We start from the raw sequence: 20,876 nt of genomic DNA on the forward strand, positions 1-20,876 counted from the left end.
CAAAACCAAAACATAAGGCTACATATGTAGCAAAATACCCCCTGGGGACATGTTCAAATCTTACGAGGTACCACTAATTTAGCTGGCTTAGTGCTGAGCTGAATTGGAAAGCTCAGCTGATTCAAGATGCCGGATCTGTCACTACAGTTGTCGCTCAGGCTCTGCGCTTAGTTCATCTGAATCAAAACATTAAAAACAAATTAGAGGAGGAAGCGGAAGGAAAATGGAGAGTACTCGTCCAAGAGGAACAAGTCTGAATTTCCTGAAAAATCTCATGACATCTGTTGCACAACCATGTACATACACTTAACTCTACAGACCTGGACATGAGAGTGGCTGATATGTATATATGCATGTATGCATGTATATTGCCATTAGGATTTTCAAAAATCACACTTCAAAACATTTTTGGACTATAGAACTCTACACAAATACTGAGATGAAACATTTTTTTAAAAAATACTTTTTTCAAACACACTGATACACAGTAATTTTTTGCATGATTTTCTTGAGTCCATTCTTCTTTCCTACCATGTTTTCTGTTCCCTTATATTTCTTACATAGCCTCCCTCCAATTACAGGCATTACTAAGCCCTTATATTTTGGAAAAAGAAAACCCACATAAGAGCCAGGTTCAAAACATAGAGAGTCTAAACTTGGGAAGTAGTCGAAGAAAAACTTGGGATAGGAAGTGTTTGAAGCCCAAATGAGTAACAGTTTTTCACTTACCACAAAAGAAATGAAAATTAAGAAGACAACCAATTCCAAATGGGAAACAAATCAGGAAAATATGTAAGCCAAAAACCAGTCACTTTCCAGGACTTAGCCCTAGTGATAAGGACCAGATTTGTATCACAGGATGAAAAAAGCAAAACAAAACCACAATGGGAAATAATACACAGAGGAAAGAAAATAATGGACTCTCCTGATCTGAGTCCTCAGACCTGGCTAGAAGGATCTCTGCTACACTTTTCAAAGTACTTGAAGAGGCACTGCTCCAAAAGCCTACAAAATTGGGATGCTATCTATTGCAGCAAGAGCTACATTCAGACACCCTCTGAAAGCAGTGCAAACTCCAACAGAAGCCTCCTTTGACTGAAGAGGTTGATGGGAACACTACCCGCTTCCATCCTACTGCTTAAGAAACAAACATGATGAAAGAGGAAGTTTCTCTTTAACAACAATAAATTTCAATCTAGTGAACATTTTTTTTCAGCGTGTCATTTAAAATCAGAATTTAGAAAAAGCACTAGGATCAATGGCTTCTTTGTGACCCTCTTCCTAGAATGCCCAGAAGGGAGGTTTTGCTTCTCTGAATTCTCTTGCTTGAGCAAAAACAACTGCCCTCCCCAATCCAGAACAGACTGAGTCTTTGAGATACTTGTCAGCTTTCTTCAGCCACAAGAGTAGATCCAAACCTCAGTTTGGATTAAACAAATAACATCCCATTCCTCAGAATGCACAGGAAGCAAGGGAGGCCCCTTTACTCTGTTTGGAAACAGAGGTCATAGTTTACGTTAAAAGGTAGAAGTTAAACTCTGATGGGTTGGCTAGCCCATTGTGCAGCTGGCTATTTTAAACCTGTGATGGAAGGAAGGTTACTTTATTTATGAAGCCACTGATTTTAATGATGATGAATGCATACCCATGAATCTCACATATTACTCTTTCTCATAAGTAGGCTTTCCAACTAGAAGAGAGCAGTCATAAACAATGCATGGTCTGCAAACAAAAGGTGAAGTTCTGACAATCCCTCCTACCTACCTATGTCTAGAAAAGCTGAATCAAGGAGGAAAAAACCCAAAGAGTAATAAATACTTATTCTCCCTCATATGCTAAATCCAAAACTCTTCTTCTTAGTGGGACAAAACACTCCAACTTAGAAAGGGAATGTCAAAAGGAATTTCTCACTATGAGGGATAGTCCACCATGGCAGGAGAGGCCTAGTAGTGGATGCAGGAGGCAGTTGCTCTGCTGAGTTCTCAGTCAGGAAGCAAAGAGAAATGAATGCTAGTATCAGCTCCCCAACTTTTATGCAGTCCAGAACCCTAGCCGGTGGAATGGTGCTGCCTACATTTCGGGTCAGTCTTCCCACCTCAGTGGAGAAAGTCTCTCATAGAAATGGCCAGAGGTTTACTTCCATAATGACCCTACATCCCATCAAGTTAAAAACTAAGATTAAGTATAATATATTTCATATCTATTAGCTATGAAAAGAATCTACCTTAGCAAATTATTTATCTTTATGAAAACAATATTGGAGTAGGAGGGTCTTCTGTCTATGTGTTACTTTCATTGGTCAAATAAAGAAACTGCCTTGGCCTTTTGATAGGACAGCAGCTTAGGTAGGCGGAGTAGACAGAACAGAATGCTGGGAGAAAAATCAGAGTCAGGCAGACGCCATGGCTCTCCTCTGAGACGGACGTAGGTTACACTCATCCTGGTAAGCCACAGTCAGGTGGTGATACACAGATTTAATAGAAATGGCTTAATTAAGATGTGGGAGTTAGCCAAGAAGAGGCTAGATATAACAGACCAGGCAGTGTTTAAATGAATACAGTTTCCATGTAATTATTTCAGGTGTAAACTAGCCAGGAGCCCGGTGGTGGGAAAGCGGCCTGCGGCTCCTTTTACAACACAATATAAATGTTTTTAAAGTATATATGATAAAATTATCATACATTATCTCTTTGAGCCACAGTATTCCTGACGAGACTCAGTTATAACATACAAGGTAGGTAAGCAATGATTGAACTAAAATAAAATCCCAGCTTGCTTCCCTTTGGCCAACCAGTCTCTGCAATGACTTTTATATTGCCATACAAAGCACCCATATATGCTTGTCTTTTATTCATTAATGGTAGAGTAGGTCCCATTCTACCCATTAAGCTCATGAAATATTCACTTGACTCCTCATGGCCTTTTCAGGTTCCTTCAGTCTTTCTTGGGCAATCCTGTGATATGAAGTAAAGAAGGGTTAAAATAAGTATGATTCCTGTCCTCTAAATGTTCCAAACCAAAAAGGTTCGTTTGAAAACGCTCTTTGTGGAATGGGATCAGGGCTTTCATTCATTCATTCCACAAACATTTACTGAATGTCTGACACAAGCCAAGGACTAGTCCAGTAGCCTTAGGAACTTTGCCAGGGAACTTGAAAATCCCTGCCCTTAGGCAGGCATGACGTGTATGCCTGTAATCCAAGCGCTTGTCAGATAGGCAAGAGGATCTTATTCAAAACCAGCTCAAGCTATATATACACAGTAAGGCCTTGACTTGAAGAAAACTTCAAAGAAAAGTCTTTGCTGGAAGGCAGTTTTTGCTCTAAAGTGTCTTAAGGAAGAAAAAGAACTAAGTGTGCTTGGAAAATAACTTCACATGATGTCAAGGATAAAACAAGACTGATAACAAGTGTCAGCCAGATGTAGACGAACAGGTTGCACCACATACGGGGAAGAGTAAATGGTGCAGCTAAGTTGGACAACAGCCTTCAACGTATTAAACAGCAAATCATTGTAAGACTCAGCTTATGTTTCACAGGTAAACAACCAAGAGAAGTGAGAACATGCATCCACACAAGGAACTGCATACACATGCTCATCTAAGCATTATCCATTATAACCCAAAGCAGAAACAACTTGTCTATCACCCAACGAATGCAATGCGCTATATCAGTACAACTGGGAACCATTCCACAGTGGAAAAAGACCAAGTACTGGTACCTGTTCTTAGAAAGATGGTCTTGAAGTCATCATGCTAAGTGGGCAACGTCAGTCCGAAGATAGCGTACATTTACTGTTAGGTATTTACATGAAATGTCAAGAAGAGGCAGAGAGCAGAGCTGGGGAGATGGGAGGGAGGGAGGAATGCTGGGGGAACAAGATTCCTTTCCAAGGTGATGGAATGTTAAGAATGATTGTGGTGTTGATTACAGAGCTTTTGAAAATGACTAAAAATTGTTGCAAATGTTAGATGAGAGAACTGCGTGGTGGGTGAATCACCTCTCATCAAGGCTGTTGGAAGAAACCCAGAAATGATCCAGACGGATCCCACTGCGAAGGTAGCAGGCGCTACTGAGTTTGTTGACGAAGTCAGTCAAGAGGAACAAACAGAATGGAGAGAGCCTCACTTTGCTCCCATTGGCAAGCACCAGTGTGCCTTCCAGTGCCCACCCAAGATGGAGGAGAACACACACCTGGCCCTCTTACTAACGGAGAAAGTGAATAGGCAGACTTAACGTCCTTCATGGTCTGACTGTTTCACCTGTGAATTTGACCAAACATCAGAAGAAGAAATAGCACCAGGGTCATAAAACTCCATCCAGGAGAAGAAGGGAGGGATACTTCCCAGTTCATTTTATGCAAGCAGAGTCACTCCAAAACCAGAGGGTTGCACACATAAGAGAAGAAAACTATAGATCACTATCACCAATAGCTAAAACGTTACCCAATAAAAATCTGGCAAAAATGAGAGAGAGAGAGAGAGAGAGAGAGAGAGAGAGAGAGAGAGAGAGAGAGAGGAGAGAATATAACTCAGTGAAGTCATATTCCAGGAATGAAAATAAACTGATTGCAATATTTCAAAATATATCATTGATATATTTTAAAAGATATCAGTGTAACTAAATACAATACTACAATACTATTTTTAAAAAGAAAGCCCATGAGTGATCATATTAATTAATGCAGATAGAGCATTCAAGAAATCCAGTATTGGGGTAGAGATGGTTCAGTAAAGAGCAGCTGTTACTCTTCTAGAAGGGCTGGGTTTGATCCCAGCTCCCCTACTATGGCTCACAACTCTCTATACTCCAGTCCCAGGGGATCTGAAGCTCTCTTTTGGCCTCTGCAGGCATTACACACACACACACACACACACACGATGCACAGACTTACATGCAAACAATCTTTTTTTAATTAAAGAAAAGAAATCCAATATCTATTTGTATGCAATAATATCTCAGCAAACCAGGAAATATGAAGAACTCCTCAGCATGATAAAGTTCACATAAAGTAAGACTTCAGCAAACACAATTAATGAGTATTTTCCCCTTACAGCTGGGAACCAGGCGCGAGTGCCCTTTCTCATTACTCACTTCCTATTAGAGCACAAATGTTAGCTTATGGGGGGAGAAGGCAAGAAACGGCACACAGACAAGGAAGAAAGAAATAGAATCATTTCAATCCACAGATGGCTTATCCATACAGAACCCTCAAAGGGCGAGTATGATACAATTGTGTAGCTATAGACTCGAACAAACAATGGACATCGACATTTAGAAACATTTAAAATACATATCATTTGCAATCGCTAAAGAAAAGAAAACACATAATTATAAGCTGAACATGAAGTTCTCAAAGCTTCAAAATGCTGACGAGAGAAATAAAGGAGCTGATTAAATGGAAAGGCTCCGCAGTTCACAGAGTAGATGATTCAACACAGAAAAGACCTCAATCAAATACATCCAAATTGTGATACACAGTTAATGCAATTCCAATAACAACAACAAAAATCCCATCAAGAACATTTTTAGAATATAAGTGAGCTGATTCAAAAATTTAAATGAGAAGGCAAAGAAAGTAGACTAGTTAAAATAATTGTAAAATGAAGAATGAAGTTAAGAGAAACCACAGTAACTAATTTTCAGACTTAAGAGCTACAGTAACGAAGAAAGTCTGGTATTTGTGATGGAACAGACATAGATTAGGAGAGCAGAACAGCGAGTCCAGAAATAGATGCCACATATGTGGCCAATTAACTTCGCAAAGGTGCAAAAGCAAGTCAGTGTGGAGATGGGGAGCCTTTCTTGAGAGCATTGCTTGCAGCCCCTCCATGACATCGAAAACACAGCCCTCAAAGAGGAGAGGAAAAAGTGCACCACCAGAATGAAGAACTCAAGATCTACAAAAGGCCCCATTTAAAAAAAAAAAAAAAAAAAAAAAAAAAACAGAAAGAAAGGTAGGTTGCAGGCTGGAGGGAGTATCTCCAAATGACACCCGGCCAGGGCAATGTCTCTAGCAAATATAAAGTAGTCTTAAAACTCAGCTGAGAGAAAACAAACTGAACCATAAAAACAGGCCAGAAGACTAGAACTGACCTTTCTCAAAGAGGATTATTGAAGTTGCAGAAAAGTAATTCAATGGGGAAAAACTGTTTCATTTGGCAAATAGGACCGAAAGGACTAGAAATGCATATCAAACCTCACACCCGACGTGACTATTCCACCCCCAAACTGACCTAAATATGTATGACATAAAATTATAAAGTTTTACAAAATAACACGTAACAAGACAGTTTTTGTGACCTAAAGTGAAGCTCAGAGGGTGGTTTGAGCCCTTGGGTTCAAGATGGTCCTGAGCAATGCAGTAAGATCTCATTTCGAATACCAATAATAACAACTTATAGAAAATACAAAGGGTGGCATCCAGAAGGAGACGTCATTGATAACAGAGCTTCAGTTCTGCAAGACAAAATTGTCGGAGATGTGGTTTCATTATTGTGCAAAACCACTTGAAATGACTGAACTATATATTTAAAAATAGTTAATGTAGTAAATTTGATCATCCATGCGTGACAATATCTTGCTTTGTAGCCCAGGCTGGGCTGTAGCCCAGGCTGACTTGCAGCTTTATAACTACTCCTGACTCATCGTCTTGTATGCAAGATCATGGGTGAGCATCGTCACGTCCAGTGATGTGTGATTATTTTTCAGTAAATTAAAAAATAATAACAACAGTATCAAACTCTGACAATGATATGGAGCAACTGGAACTGTCTTAAAGTGCTGGCAGAAATGGAAAACGCCTGGATTTGTTTTAATGTTAAACACACTTAACACAGAACGTATTTCCCCACCATCAACAAGTGGAAACTCTCGTTCACAGAACTTTTATAAGAATTTTATAGTAGATTCAGCCACACTTACTCCCAACTGGAACCAACTGCTATGCCCTTCCTCAGGTGGATTACAGAACGGAATTGTACCATGAAATATGTCTTATCAACACAAAGATGGCCATCGGCAGGACATACTGATCAATCTCCTAAGGGGCTGTGCTGAAGGACAGCTGTCACTCTCCTAATTTAACACTGAATGACAGGGTTTTTTTTTTTTTTTTTTTTTTTTTTTTTTTTTTTTTTTTTTTTTTTTTTTTTTTTTTTTGCTTTGTTTGGCTTTCTTGTCAACGTTTTAGGTTACTTTACAAAGCAGTATGATTCTTCATGGCCTGTTTGGACACATATTAAATACACTGTGTTCTGATTTGTCCCTCCCCTCACTGTCGTCTCTCGTCTTCCCTTCCCAGCAAGTTCCATTTCTTCCCTCAGTTAGTCTCCTCCTTTCAATTCTCTACTGCATGTATTTCCTTTCTATTACTCTCTGTATTTCAGACGTCCATTGAGATTCCCCACAAACCACTTCCTAGTTTCTGAAACACACACACACACACTCACATACACAATGTGTAAAATTCAGGTTCCCCTATAGGGAAGAAGACACACAGTGTTTGTCTTTCTGAGTCTGGTATTCCTCTCTAGGGCTGCATATCTTTATCCATTGATGAATGGGTAGGCTGGGTCCACTTACTGACTACTGTAAATAGTGTGTCTGTAAATGTGGATGTACAAGACTTGGTGATGTGTTAACTAAGAGCCCCTACCCAAGACTGGTATGGCTCAGTCCCATAGAAGTCCTACTTTCGGATGGGTTGGTTTGTTTTTGAGGTACCTCCATACTTATATCTGTAATGGCAAAATAGGTCTACATGCCCATCGTCAGAGAATAAGGGCTCTTCTTTCCCTGTATCCTTATCAGCATCTGTTGTTGGTTTTCTTGATAGCCATTCTGATTGTGTAAGACGGAATCTCAAAGCAGTTTCCATTTGTGTTTCTCTGATGGCTAAGGATGTTGAACATCTTCCAAGTATTTACTGGACATTTGCATTCTGGCTTTTGAGAACTGTTTATATAGTTCATTAGCACAGCTTTCGATTGGAACATTTGTGGTTTGGAGGTTTGATTTTGTTGTTTTTTATATAGCCTGGCTATTGATCCCTAGCTGACATGTAGCCGGCAAGGATCCCTCATTCCCCCACCACCCATTCTGTAGGCTGCTTCTTCACTCTGGTGGCTGATTCCTGTGCTGTGTAGATGCCTCTTAATTTCCTGTAGTCCCATTTGTCAATTCTTGAGATTATTTTCTGTGCTATTGGAGTATGTTCAGGAAACCCTTGCCTATGCCTGTATATCTCGAAGTGTTTGCCTATTTTTCCATAGCAGCTTCAATATTTCAGATCTTACATTAAGATATTTAATCCATTCTGTGCAGGATGACAGATATTCATCTAATTTTTTATCTTCACATATGAAAATCCAGTTTTCCCAGAACTACTGGAATGTATGTTTGTGACAGTCTTGTTAAATATTAGCTGGATGCAACTGTATAGGTTTATTTATGCTCTTCTTGGTCTGAGTATGTTTTTGTGCCAGCACCATGGTATTTGTTATTATTGTTCTCTAATATAATTGGAAATTATTTTTATTGAGCTTTACATTTTTCTCTGCTCCCCTCCCTGCCTCTCCCTTCCCCTATTCAACCCTCCCCCAAGGTTCCCATGCTCCCAACTTACTCAGGAGATCTTGTCTTTTTTTTACTTCCCTTAGATTAGATCTATATATGTCTCTCAGTGTCGCAGTGTTCTCTGGGATTGTGGTTTGTAGGCTAGTTTTCTTTGCTTTATGTTTAAAGAACACCTGTGAGTGAGTACACGTGATAATTGTCTTTCTGGGTCTGGGTTACCTCACTCAAAATAATGTTTTCTATCTCCATCCATTTGCCTGCAAAATTCAAGATGTCATTTTTTTCTGCTGTGTAGTACTCTATTGTGTAAATGTACCACATTTTCCTTATCCATTCTTCGGTCGAGGGGCATTTAGGTTGTTTCCAGGTTCTGGCTATGGCAAACAATGCTGCTATGAACATACTTGAGCACATGTCCTGTGGCACGATTGAGCATCCTTTGGATATATACCCAAAAGTGGTATTACTGGGTCTTAAGGAAGGTTGTTTCCTAATTTTCTGAGAAATCACCCCTCTGACATCCAAAGGGGTTGTACCAGCTTGCATTCCCACCACCAATGCAGAAGTGTTCCCTTTTCCCCACAACCTCTCCAGCATAAGTTGTCATCAGAGTTTTTGATCTTGGCCATTCTTACAGGTGTAAGATGGAATCTCAGAGTTGTTTTGATTTGCATTTCTCTGATGACTAAGGGTGTTGAACATTTTCTTAAGTGTCTTTCCTCTGTCGAGAGTTCTCTGTTTAGGTCTGTACTCCATTTTTTTTATTGGATTATGTGTTGTTTTGGTGACCAACTTCTTGAATTCTTTGTATATTTTGGAAATCATACCTTTGTCTGATGTGGGGTAAGTGAAGATCTTTTCCCATTCTGTAGGCGGTCATTTTGTCTTGTTGACTGTGTCCTTTGCTTTACAGAAGCTTTTCAGTTTCAGGAGGTCCCATTTATTAATTGTTTCTTTCAGTGTCTGTGCTGTTGAGATTATATTTAGGAAGTGGTTTTCTGTGTCAATGCATTTAAGTGTACTTTCTCTTCTATGAGGTACAGTGTGGCTGGCTTTATGTTGAGGTCTTTGATCCATTTGGACTTGAATTTTGTGAATGGTAATAGATATAGGTCTATTTTCACTCCTCTACATGTTGATATCCAGTTATGCCAGCACCATTTGCTAAATATGCTTTCTTTTTTCCATTTGATATTTTTCTTCTTTGTCAAAAATCAGGTGTTCGAAGAAGTGTGGATTAATATCCAGGTTTTCTATTCGGTTCTATTGGTCCTCCTGTCTGTTCTTATGCCAATACCAGGCTGTTTTCAGTACTGTAAATCTGTAGTAGAGTTTGAAGTCAGGGATAGTGATGCATCCAGAAGTTCTTTTATTGTACAGAATTGTTTTGCTATCCTGGGTTTTTTGCTTTTCCATATGAAGTTGAATACTGTTCTTTTGAGGTCTGTGGAGAATTTTGCTGGGATTTTGCTGGGCATTGCATTGAATCTGTAGATTGCTTTTGGTAAGATTGCCATTTTTCCTATGTTAATTCTGCCTATCCAAGATCATGGGAGATCTTTCCACTTTCTGGTGTCTTGTTCAATTTCTTTCTTTAAAGATTTAAAGTTATTGTCATATAAGTCTTCCACTTGTTTGGTTAGAGTTACTCTGAGATATTTTATGCTATTTGTGGCTACTGTGAAGGGTGTTGTTTCTCTGATTTCTTTCCCAGCCCCTTTTATCATCTGTGTACAGGAGGGCTACTGATTTTTTAAATTTAATCTTGTATGCTGCTATATTACTGAAAGTGTTTATGAGTCTTAGAAGTTCTTTTATAGAATTTTTGGGATTGCTTATGTAAACTATCATATCATCAGCAAACAGTGAGAGTTTGACTTCTTCTTTTTCTGATTTGTATCCCCTTGATCTTTTTTTGGTGTCTTATTGCTCTAGCTAGTACCTCAAGAACTACATTGAATAGATATGAAGAGAGTGGACAACCTTGTCTTGTTCCTGATTTCAATGGTATCACTGGGAGTTTCTCTCCATTTAGTTTGATGTTGGCTGTTGGCTTGCTGTATGTAATTGGAAATTTTTTAAAAATTATGTGCAGGTATGTGTGTGCACATGTGTGTGTGTGCATGCACTTAGGTATGTGCATGTGTCTGCAGAAGCCAGATAAGAGCACTCAATCCTTTGATGCAGGAATTAGAGGTGGTTGCCAGCCACTTGATGTGGGTGCTGGAAATGGAACTGCAATCCTCTGCAAGATGCGGGAGCGGTGTATGCTCTTACTTCTGAGTCACCTCTTCTGCCCCCTCCATTGCCATTTCAGATCAAGTACTGTGACATTTCTAGCACTGTTCTTCCTGCTAAGGACTGTTTTCATTATTTAGGGCCTTTTGTGCTTCTGTGTGAATTTTATTTTTTTCAAGTTTTGTGAAGAACGCTTTAGTGCTGTTCTTTTTAAAACTAGAGTGAAGAACAATAAAGAACTGACCTTCCATAGCCAAGGTCTAGTGGGAGAGTCACACTTATAAAAGCCAGCAAGAGGAAGATTTGGGTTGTGGAGCGGTGAGCTGGCAGTGATGTATCCTAACTTTGGAAGTGGTTGAACAAAACTATTCACATATTAAAATTCTTAAAACTGTAACACACACACACACCAAAAGAAAAGTACTACAATGAATGGCCTGTTTGAAAAGGCCTTGGTTACATATTTGGTGACTGATCATGAATACTGTCAGGAACCTTTGCACATTTGTGCTCCCAAAACCATGCTACAGATCTCAGAGGGGCACACTGTCACGGCCACAGGGAGTACATATATTTTCCTGTGGATTCAAGGTCCATTGACGTGGACCAGCAGCCGAGAGGCAGAGCAGGAAAAAACACTTCTGAACAAAGCAATATAATATGTGTTTCCTAGGATAAGGGTTTGACAAGGCTGGCACAGATCAGTGCTCAGAGAAAGGAAAGACCCCTTGTCTAGGGGTGATTCACAGGGAATGCTTCCAAGAGGTATGGCCCAAACTATCCCCAGTTTGGAGATCACTGAAGCCTTCTTTCGGCTATGACTGCTACATCTCCCCCCACCCACGATTCAATCTACCATTATAAGTAAGTAGTCTTCTCACTAATAGGGAAAGTGAGTGAAGTTGGAAAAGCCTTTGTTATGAATTGGGAAAAATGAAAGACATCTGGGAGTAGAAAAATTATGTAAACGAGGAATGATGAAGAGAAGGGTTCACAGATGAAAGGGTCCATCAAACTATAGTCACCAAGTTGACAAGAGAAAGAGGCCAAACTGAAGAGGAGACCCCACGGACAGGTTCCTGTGACATGTGCAACAGGTGACCGACACCGACGAAGAGGAGACGGTCACCCCAGAGTCATCAGGGCTGGCTCTCCCTAACCCATATCCATCTCCTAGGCACAGGCTGGTAGTGGATGAGTAACAACCAGGAGCTGCATGAGTGTCAAGCATTATGTTGTGAAATTGTTGGAGATGGTGATAAATAGAGAATGAGAATCCCCTGTTAATAGCGTTGGTGATGGAAGGGTGTGTGTGTGATCCCTAAACTTCCCGTGATTCCTCAACAGGATTTCCCAAGGGCCTTTTTCTTGCCAGTGACGTCTCCTTGGCCACTCCATTTTAATGATCTCCCTTTCATATTCTGCTTCCAATTCTTTTCTTTATCCCCAGAGACAGGGTTTCTCTGTGTAGCCCTAGCTGTCCTAAAACTAGCTTTTGTAGACTAGTCTGGCTTCGAACTCACAGAGATCCTCCTGCCTCTGCGTCCCGAGAGCTAGGATTAAAAGGCATGCACCACCACTGCCTGGCTCCTCTTCCAGTTTTTAGCTGTATTTTTCTCTATTCACTTTCCAATAGTCTACATACTTATTAGAGTTTACTTTCCACCTCCTACAAGACGGTAATTGAAAAGAAGGGAATGGAGCCTCGATGGACCAGAGTCTGTGACAGCGCCACCGTGGTCTTTCCCGGAGGCAGGCACGCCATGGCTGGAGATGTTCAGTGACCCTTCATTGCAAGGACAACGAGCACGGCCTAAGCGGTGATCTGTGGACCTGGTTGCTGCGTGTCCACTGCTTGTTTCTATAACTCTGCTCGGCTACAGTTAATTGGGGAGCAGTGCAGAGTCTGTCTCGCTCTTTTAATATGGTGTGGAGATGAGGGCTACATGACAGCACAGCTACTTTCTTAGTGGCATAAGCGGGGTCCGAATCCAAAGGCTTCCAGGTGTTTATACAGCCAGAGCAGGCCTTAACAAGCACCATCTATGAGAAATTCTTTCGCGTTCATCCTTTGCTGCAGATATGGAAAATAATCCCAGGCAGCAATATTATGCTTCCATGGTTACAGAGAATATTATGCTTTCCTAGGACCAAACATAATTTTGATCCTTGCCAACCATGCTTTCTGAACACGCACTGCTGAAATCAGGCCGGCCAAGCAGAACCAAAGTAATTTACTCGGACCAAATCCGTCTTCCAGGAAAAGCTAACCAAAGAGGCAAAGCTGTGTGTTAGTGACACCTCTCCAGGTCTGATCCTTACAGATCTGTGCAGGAAGCTGCCTTACAGGGATACAAAGTAATGAAGCTGTTGACAGTGCTGGGCTGCAAGGCCTTTTTGCTTCCAGATTTCTATTTCCACGGGGCTGACTGTCCTGGGCCAAGACTTCCTTGCTGGTAGAAGTGGGTAACATATCACTTGAACTTCATAAGGTCACTCTCATGACTCAGCAAGCCAATCTGAATGGAGTCCTTTGGGCCAGAGTGTGATACGTAACAACATTCAATAAAAGCGATTATTATTGTTGGGTACTGTAGAGCATTTTCAGCGACTTACAAGTTTTTGCCAGATGGCTCTCTCTGAGTTAGTCTGATTCCTAGAAGGCTACAGCGTACAATGACACTATCTAAAAATCTCAACAGGCGTGCCTTTGCCATTACTCAACAGCACACAGGGACTCCAGCACTTCTGGAGATTAAGCCTTGATTTTCTTTATCAAAGAGCACAGTCTACTTTTAACTAAGGGAAAAAGTTAAGAAAGAAAAGTCTCCCCTGATTATTTTGCTTGTTTGCTGTGTGTGTGTGTGTGTCTTTTGAGATGGGGTCTTCTTCTAGCGCCCAGGCTGCCACACACACGTGCACAATGCTTTCACACATCCCCTCCCCTCGTTTCCCAGGTCTCCTTGCGGCGCTAAAGTGGCGCCTTCTCTCCAGATGAATGCTGAGCGTGGGGAGAGAAATGGAAGCAGCAGGTGCAGGCTGTTTTCAAAACATTTGGTTTGGATGGCAACAGATGACGCAGCAATCAGGGGGAATAACTGTGTTTAGAAAGACAGGCCAGCCTGCACGTCTAGCCTTGGGGAGACCAGCCAAGGGCTAGGGATGTCGCTCAGTGGTAGAGTGACTGTCTAGAACCTGGGAGGGCCTGGTTTGAATCCCCGGTGCTGAAACAAACCAACAAATAAACAAAGATGCAGAGGCCATACTTATAGCCCTCACCTTAAAACAAAATATGGGGAAATAGCTAGAAAAGAAAAAGACACATAAATGATATTCTTGAATTCTAAAGGGAGGGAAGGGAGACATTTTTAACTTAGGCGAGACGGAGGAAGGCCTCATTTACAAGATGAGACACAGTAGAAACGGTATGGATGTAGGGATGGTGTTCAGGGGGTTGGCAGGGAGAAAGCATGGGACACCTCTGCCATTCCGGTTTGTGTGTGCGGTGACACATCTCAGCCTAATGGCACATTCTCAGAATGGGTCGTGCCATGAAAATACACATGACTATGGATGGAAAAGCCGGGTGATCTCCTGGCCTGGGGAACGAGTCAGAGGTACGGGTAAATTTCTACTTAGGAACAACGGCAAAGTAGAACTGGAAGTCTATGTACAAACTCAGTTGGCCTCATAGCTAGGATGTTTCTTGGAGCTTTCAAGGAGCATCCCAAAGCATAGCTGACTGAGGACCACTAAAACAGACCGAAGTTGGGAGTACCTGCTACCACATGCAATAGAAATAGCATTTAGAAGTTCATCTTACAGCCTGTCGGCTGCTAACTAAATAGCTCCCTGGTATGGGAAAGGAGGCACACACTGTCCATGACCTTGGAACACAGCAAATGCCAGGCTAGAACTGGAAGGGACTCATACTGCAGGGTTAGTTTTCTCTGAAGAAATTCACCTTCTTTCCTAGTCCCAGATACTGTGAGAGATCTTGCAAAAACTTCCTGTGCCCTACATCATGTTCAGTCAGCCTGGTTTCATTATTTGAAATAGCTTTTTAAAAGAAGATAACGATTTTCTCGGTTATTTCCATTTTTCTATTACATCTTTCTTCAACGTGAAAACAAAAAGCCCCTCCCCCGTTTTTATTGCTAAGAGCTGAGCTTACAGCCTGCTGTGTGAGGCCAGCTAAATACTCCACCACCGAGTTATATTTTCAGCCCTTTTGGTGTTTTTGTTTAAGCTTCATGGATACTTTCTTCAGACCTCAACAGAAATGAAAGTCTTAAAGTAAACATATAAGTATGGTGAAAACTATTTTGTAATTCTGATAAATAATGAGAAAAGAGGAAGAAGAGATTCTCTGTAGATGTCCTCTCCAAGGAGAGACATTAGCTGTTTCAGCCCTACATAAAGGGCAGCAGAGATAACTGAAGCCTGTCTTCTCTCAACATCTTAATATTATAGTCCAGAGAATTACTCCCATCTTGAGTAACCATGGTAACACGCAGAGCCAGATGCTAGCAAGGCTTGGGAAAACGTGAAAGGGGGTACTTCAGAAGGGCAATGCGGTTCAGTCTACTCCCAAGAAGCAGGGATAACAAGATGCCTAGCCAGAAACTAGAAAGTCAAGAGTCTCCCTGAAGTCCACCAAGAGCATCTGGAAGAAAAGAACCTTGGACTTGAGCTCATCTAATTCCCTGATTTTAACAAAGAAAATGAGGCCCGGAGACTGACCGGTTTGATCAGGGGCATCTAGTGTTTGGTAGGAAAAGAAATCACTTAGTGATCCTCTCTCGGCATACTGCCCACCATCTCCCGCTGGTTTTCAGTCCAGGAAGCCCCTAGACACAGAAGACATCACAGCATCCATTTTCTGCCAATCAGGGCTCTATCATTTCCCCACTTGTTTTCACTGTGGATATTTCCAAATATCAACCAGTAGAAACAAAAAATAATAAACTCTGGAACATACTGTCTACAAATGTCAACTCCTGACAATCCCCCTCCCCCCATGCTTTTACAACTTCCCTTCTTCAAGACAATTCTGGAATAATTCTCAGGCATCATTATTGTTTATTAGATAGCAAACACTTAAGTTTTCTACCTGAGCATGAAGCAGAGATAATTGTCTCTAGGGATCCTGGGTTTCCCTGTTGCACACACTTGTGGGTGTCTACTATTTTCGTTTCTGTTTCACAGCTCAAAGACATAAAGGTAGTCTTACATAGACCAATAAGATCTGCCCTATGATCCTACACATGGGGGCATTTAAAGGAATTGTTTTAGATAGTAAGCATACAGAAAGTGTATCAAGAGATAAATGCCTTTGGGCCTTAAACAAAATTCCACGGACACCTAGCATTTGTTTTAATTAAGCTTTGAATCAAAACCAATTCCCCCCACAAATCCATGTGCAGGGAACCAAGAGTTTTAATTTATTTAAAAGATTGCATGAGAGAGGAATGTCATACAACATGGCTCACATAGGAAGTTTATTGGAAGAGGAGAGAGAATGGGCAGAGAAGGGGGCAGAGACTGGTCCCTGAGAACAAGAGTCAGGAAAGAAAGAGAGGGAGAGAGAGGAGAAAGAGAGAAAAGAAGAGAGAGAGGAGAAGAAAAGAGATAAAAAAAGAGAGAGAAGAGAAGGAAAGAGAGAAAAGAAGAGAGAGAGGAGAAGGAAAGAGAGAGGAAGAGTGAGGGAGAGACTGGAGGTGGGCAAGGGACATTTTTTAAAGGGGAATGTAGCAAATGTGCACAGGAGATGGTGCTCTCAGTGGCTGCATCTGCAGCAGAGGATGTATCCTGTCAGGACCCAAGGGCAGGCCCATACAGATGCCTGAATGCTAACATCAAGCAATGACATTCTTTTGATTTATTTATTTTTTCTCATACAGGGTCTGTTTTTCATCCATTTTTTTCCTTTGGTATAGGGTCTTGTTATACAACCCAGACTCAGAGTTCTCCTGCCTCACCCTCTGATGGGTTTGTGCACACCCACCCCAATGGAATTCTAGATGTTCAATAAATCCCTAAAGTAAATGACAAAATAATTTCTCATCATCTTTTCTAAGACAGAGACTATTGGTCTGTTCTAAGGATATGATGGGAATTTAAAATCAAACAATTACATTAACCCTTCCTTTCATCCAGCCACTTAAATCCTGTTTCTGAGAAAACCACAACGAAGAAGGTATTTTTTAAAAAAGAAGTTCTGAGCCAGGTGTGGCGCTACACATCTATAATCTGAACACTTAGGAGGTGAAGTCAGGAGGATTAAGAGTTCAAGGCTAGTCATGGCTATGTAGTAAATTCACGCCAGCCTGCAATAAGAGCTTGCTCAAAGAAAAATAAAAGGTTTTTTGTTGTTATTTGTTTTGTTTTGTTTTGTTTTTCAAGATAGGGTTTCCCAGTAGCTATGGAGCCAGTCCTGACTTGCTCTGTAGACCAGACTGGCCTTGAACTCACAGAGATCTGCCTGCCTCTGCCTCCTGAATGCTGGGATTAAAGGTATATGTCACTACTGCCCAGAGAAATGTAAAGTTTTAATCAACAAATATTTCTCTATTAGTACCAGTAGATAGCATATGACTTTGTATGTATAAAAAACAAAAACAAAACCGGGTGCTTGATGCCATGACACTGACAGATGCCATCTCCACCGCCAATCCTTACTTTCCCTCTGCTCTGTCACATGTAGTATCTACATGAGTTTACAAGATGCATTCCAATGTACAATTACATTAGAAAGCCAAAGTCAGAGCAAATTTGGGATAGCCAGAACTGTTGAATTTTTTTAAGTGAAATAATTTCATTTCAAATATAAATTCCTATTCTTTCAGAAAAACAACCCAATAAAACATCACGGTCAACTGGCTGACAATGTTAACTGCTTATCCATCTTGCAACTGGGGTAGCAGTCTTACCTGCTGAGGTTTCTCTAAATTTGTCACTGGTCTTCTTTTTCCTCCATTTCCAAGGCTTGAAGATTTTCCCAATGGTCGAGAGTTTCCCCTTTCTCTTGAAGGGAGGCGTCTGGGAACCTGCTGGGGGGGCATCCGAGTTTGCTATGGAGGCCTTGTCTAGTCCATCAACTGTATAAAGAAAAATCAAGTCAGAGAAAGGTTGCAGTGAAAGCTTGAAACAACACTATCTGTCCTTTCTTGGACTATTAACAGCAACCTTGCCTGTTCTCTTTGGATTCGCACATAAGGTCTGTTTTGTCCCATCCTGCAGCTGGTAGGATTCCCTTCATATCCATCAGGGACTCAATCAATCATAAGTTATAGTCCCCATAGGCAATCATTCTGGGGAATCAGAAAAGGAGTGCAAGACTTACACAACAGCTGGAGCCAGACAAACAAAACCCCGTGAACCCCGGCAGAGCCCATCTGCAGCAACACATCGATATTTTGTGCAGGAATCCAGGACTCTCAGTATTCCTGAAGTAGGATGCTCCTCCTAGGCTATTTTGGCACTCTCAACAAGGACTTCACAGCTATGGTGCTGTGAGAACCATGGTTTCTCCTTCACAAAAGGAAGCTCGGTGCCAAGAAGCTAAACTCTATTTTTATAATGCTAACACTATCATGGGCTTATGCCACAACAAGGTTTTCAGCCTCGAATAAGCTGACAGCTATTGCTACCAAGAAGAAATATGTGGGAAAATTGAGGTTGGCATGCAGCAACATATTATCCACATAGGCTTTTAGGATTTTCTCATTCAGGAGAAAAGCGCATCCTGAAGTTGCCTTACACTCTATGTTCTAAACAGAAGGAGTTAATCATGACTTACATCACCCCAATGACAAATCCTAGAAGCAGCCCAATGACAAACTATGGTATTACTAAGTTTACTAAAATAGCACTCATTTGTTTTATAAAATAGGTTTTTGGACAAGTACATAACTGTGAAATGCAACAAAATGTTACGTGTTGAATCTAGGTGGCAGATACATGCAGGTTCAAGTCTTTCCTCTTCTCTGAAGTTTGGGAAATTTTCATAATAAATATGAAGGGGAAAAACAAATACAAAGAGAATTTGTATAGCGAAGATTTCCCCTCAGCAAGAGATAGGGTAGACCTACTCTTTTTCCGTTACTCTTGCTAAAACCATTGCATAAATCCATTCATACAAACGACATGAGTGGATTGCGAAAATACCAAGTTGAAAAGGCCACATAGAGGAGAGAATGCACTGTATAGTTCTAGTTTTATAAAATTCAACAATAGGCAAAATAAAAAAGAAGAAAGAAAGGAAATGGGTAGGGATGAACTGAATGGCTGGAGAGCTAGGGAGACAGAATTTACCCCAATACCACTTCCATTCTCACATATCTTTACTCTTGTGCATTTCCCTTTATGTAAAATTGATCTTAGAAAACGCATAGAGTGAAGTCTAACTGATATATGTGCTGAAGTGATTATAGGTGAATTGTGCCGATATCCATGAAGAATAAATGAACAGATGGACGGGATGAGTAGTTGGATAAACACCCAACATAGCAAAATGCGCAGTTGTTGAAACTCCGGGGTAAATATGCAAAGATGGAGGAAATGCTCTTATCCCGCATATGTTTTTGAAAAGTTTCTAATAAAAATATCTGGGAAAGGGACAACGGATAACAAAAATCAAACAGCAAGCACTGCTACTTCAGGGAAGATATTTTTACTCCTATCCCTCTTGTTATGTACAGCTTGGGAAACAGCAACAACCCTGCATGCTACAGATTTGTGAAAACAGATGACCATGAAATAGAGAGAAAGCAGACCACCCCAAGATCTCATATCCCAATAAACCAATAAACAACATGATGTAGGGACCCATCCGTTCTATTTTTTCCACATTTCTCACTCTTATAGCTATAAAAAAAGAAAGAAAGAAAACAGAAAGACTAGTGGGCATAGGCCAAAAGAGCCTCAAACAAAAGCTCCTTTTTCCAGCCATCAGATGGAAAAAAGACAACCTGAAAAGACAGAAGAGTTTAAACCACAACTATTCTGTTCTGGCCAAGCACCACAGAGGAAACTGTGATCATACCTGCCAGCAAAAGCTGAATGCAGGAACGAGACTTTCACTCTTATGAGCCTTCAGAAAGGATCCTGACGCCTCTGCCAGAGTCATGCTAACAGAAGACAAAGCAGGAAGACCTTTTTGCCTACGCACAGGTAACAAGCATCCCCCACAGTGTCAAGGGAGACTATATGTGAAGCCTAGACGTTTACCCCATCCAGCAACTGGGTCTTTGTCAAATCCCCGTCCTCTGGGAATTTTAGCTTTGCCCAATATTAATGAGGACCTTCATATGTAGGGTGTCAACAAGAACGTAAGAAGAGAACCTGGATTTTCACCTCTGTGTGAGTGGCAAGTTGGCAGTGTTAGGTGAAGTCAGTGGAAGCAGAGGTTTAAATAAGACGTGGGGTCTCATGACATAATGCGTAAAAAGTTCCAGTTTGGGTTTTAAAAAAAAAAATCCCCCGACATATCAAGAGCCAAGAAAATTTCACACTGAGTGAAAAACATCAACCAATAGTTACCAACATTTAGGTACTGGGTGAATTCCTTCCAAACGCATATGGTAGGTAATTTCAACTCTTCTTCCATGTGCCCGCAGGTGCCACCTAGGCAGAGCACAGGCTGTATACTTCTGCAAGTGGCCCTCATCCCGCTTTCAGCCCCAGCACAACAGAAAGGGCCATGGGAATGGTAGTCTGGACACTGAGTTAAAGGGAAAGCCCAGTAGAGAAATGAAAGCCTCACTTCTACTCCCATTCACCTGCTTACTGTGAACTACAGGACAAACCCAAGGAGGAAGCAAGGGTGTGGTTTCTCTATTTCATGAGACTTTATACTGAGATCTCACCGAAAAGGTTAATTCTTGAATAGCTGAATATGGTAAACTATAAAAGGACTGACTTGTGCAAACAGAGAAAGTGACGTTTACATCTGAAATTCATCTCTATGACTACAGGTCAACATCTAGTTCTTACTTTGTTGCATTGGAAATTTAACGTCATCACCCAGACCACACACCTGGTTCTTTGACACACCACGAAA

General features: G+C 41.0%; 1 protein-coding gene across 4 annotated transcripts in view; it reads right to left on the reverse strand.

The window, feature by feature from the left end:
* Phactr2 (phosphatase and actin regulator 2) overlaps positions 1 to 20,876 on the reverse strand; it is a 271,200-nt gene that overhangs the window by 73,150 nt on the left and 177,174 nt on the right. For all 4 annotated transcript variants that reach the window (XM_057761357.1, XM_057761356.1, XM_057761360.1 and 1 more), the window contains exon 2: positions 17,746 to 17,913. In XM_057761357.1, the coding sequence (XP_057617340.1) occupies positions 17,746 to 17,913 (168 nt within the window). The remainder of the gene's footprint in view (positions 1 to 17,745; positions 17,914 to 20,876) is intronic.

Source organism: Chionomys nivalis, chromosome 2 (genome assembly GCF_950005125.1).
Source record: "Chionomys nivalis chromosome 2, mChiNiv1.1, whole genome shotgun sequence".
Lineage (NCBI taxonomy): Eukaryota > Metazoa > Chordata > Mammalia > Rodentia > Cricetidae > Chionomys > Chionomys nivalis.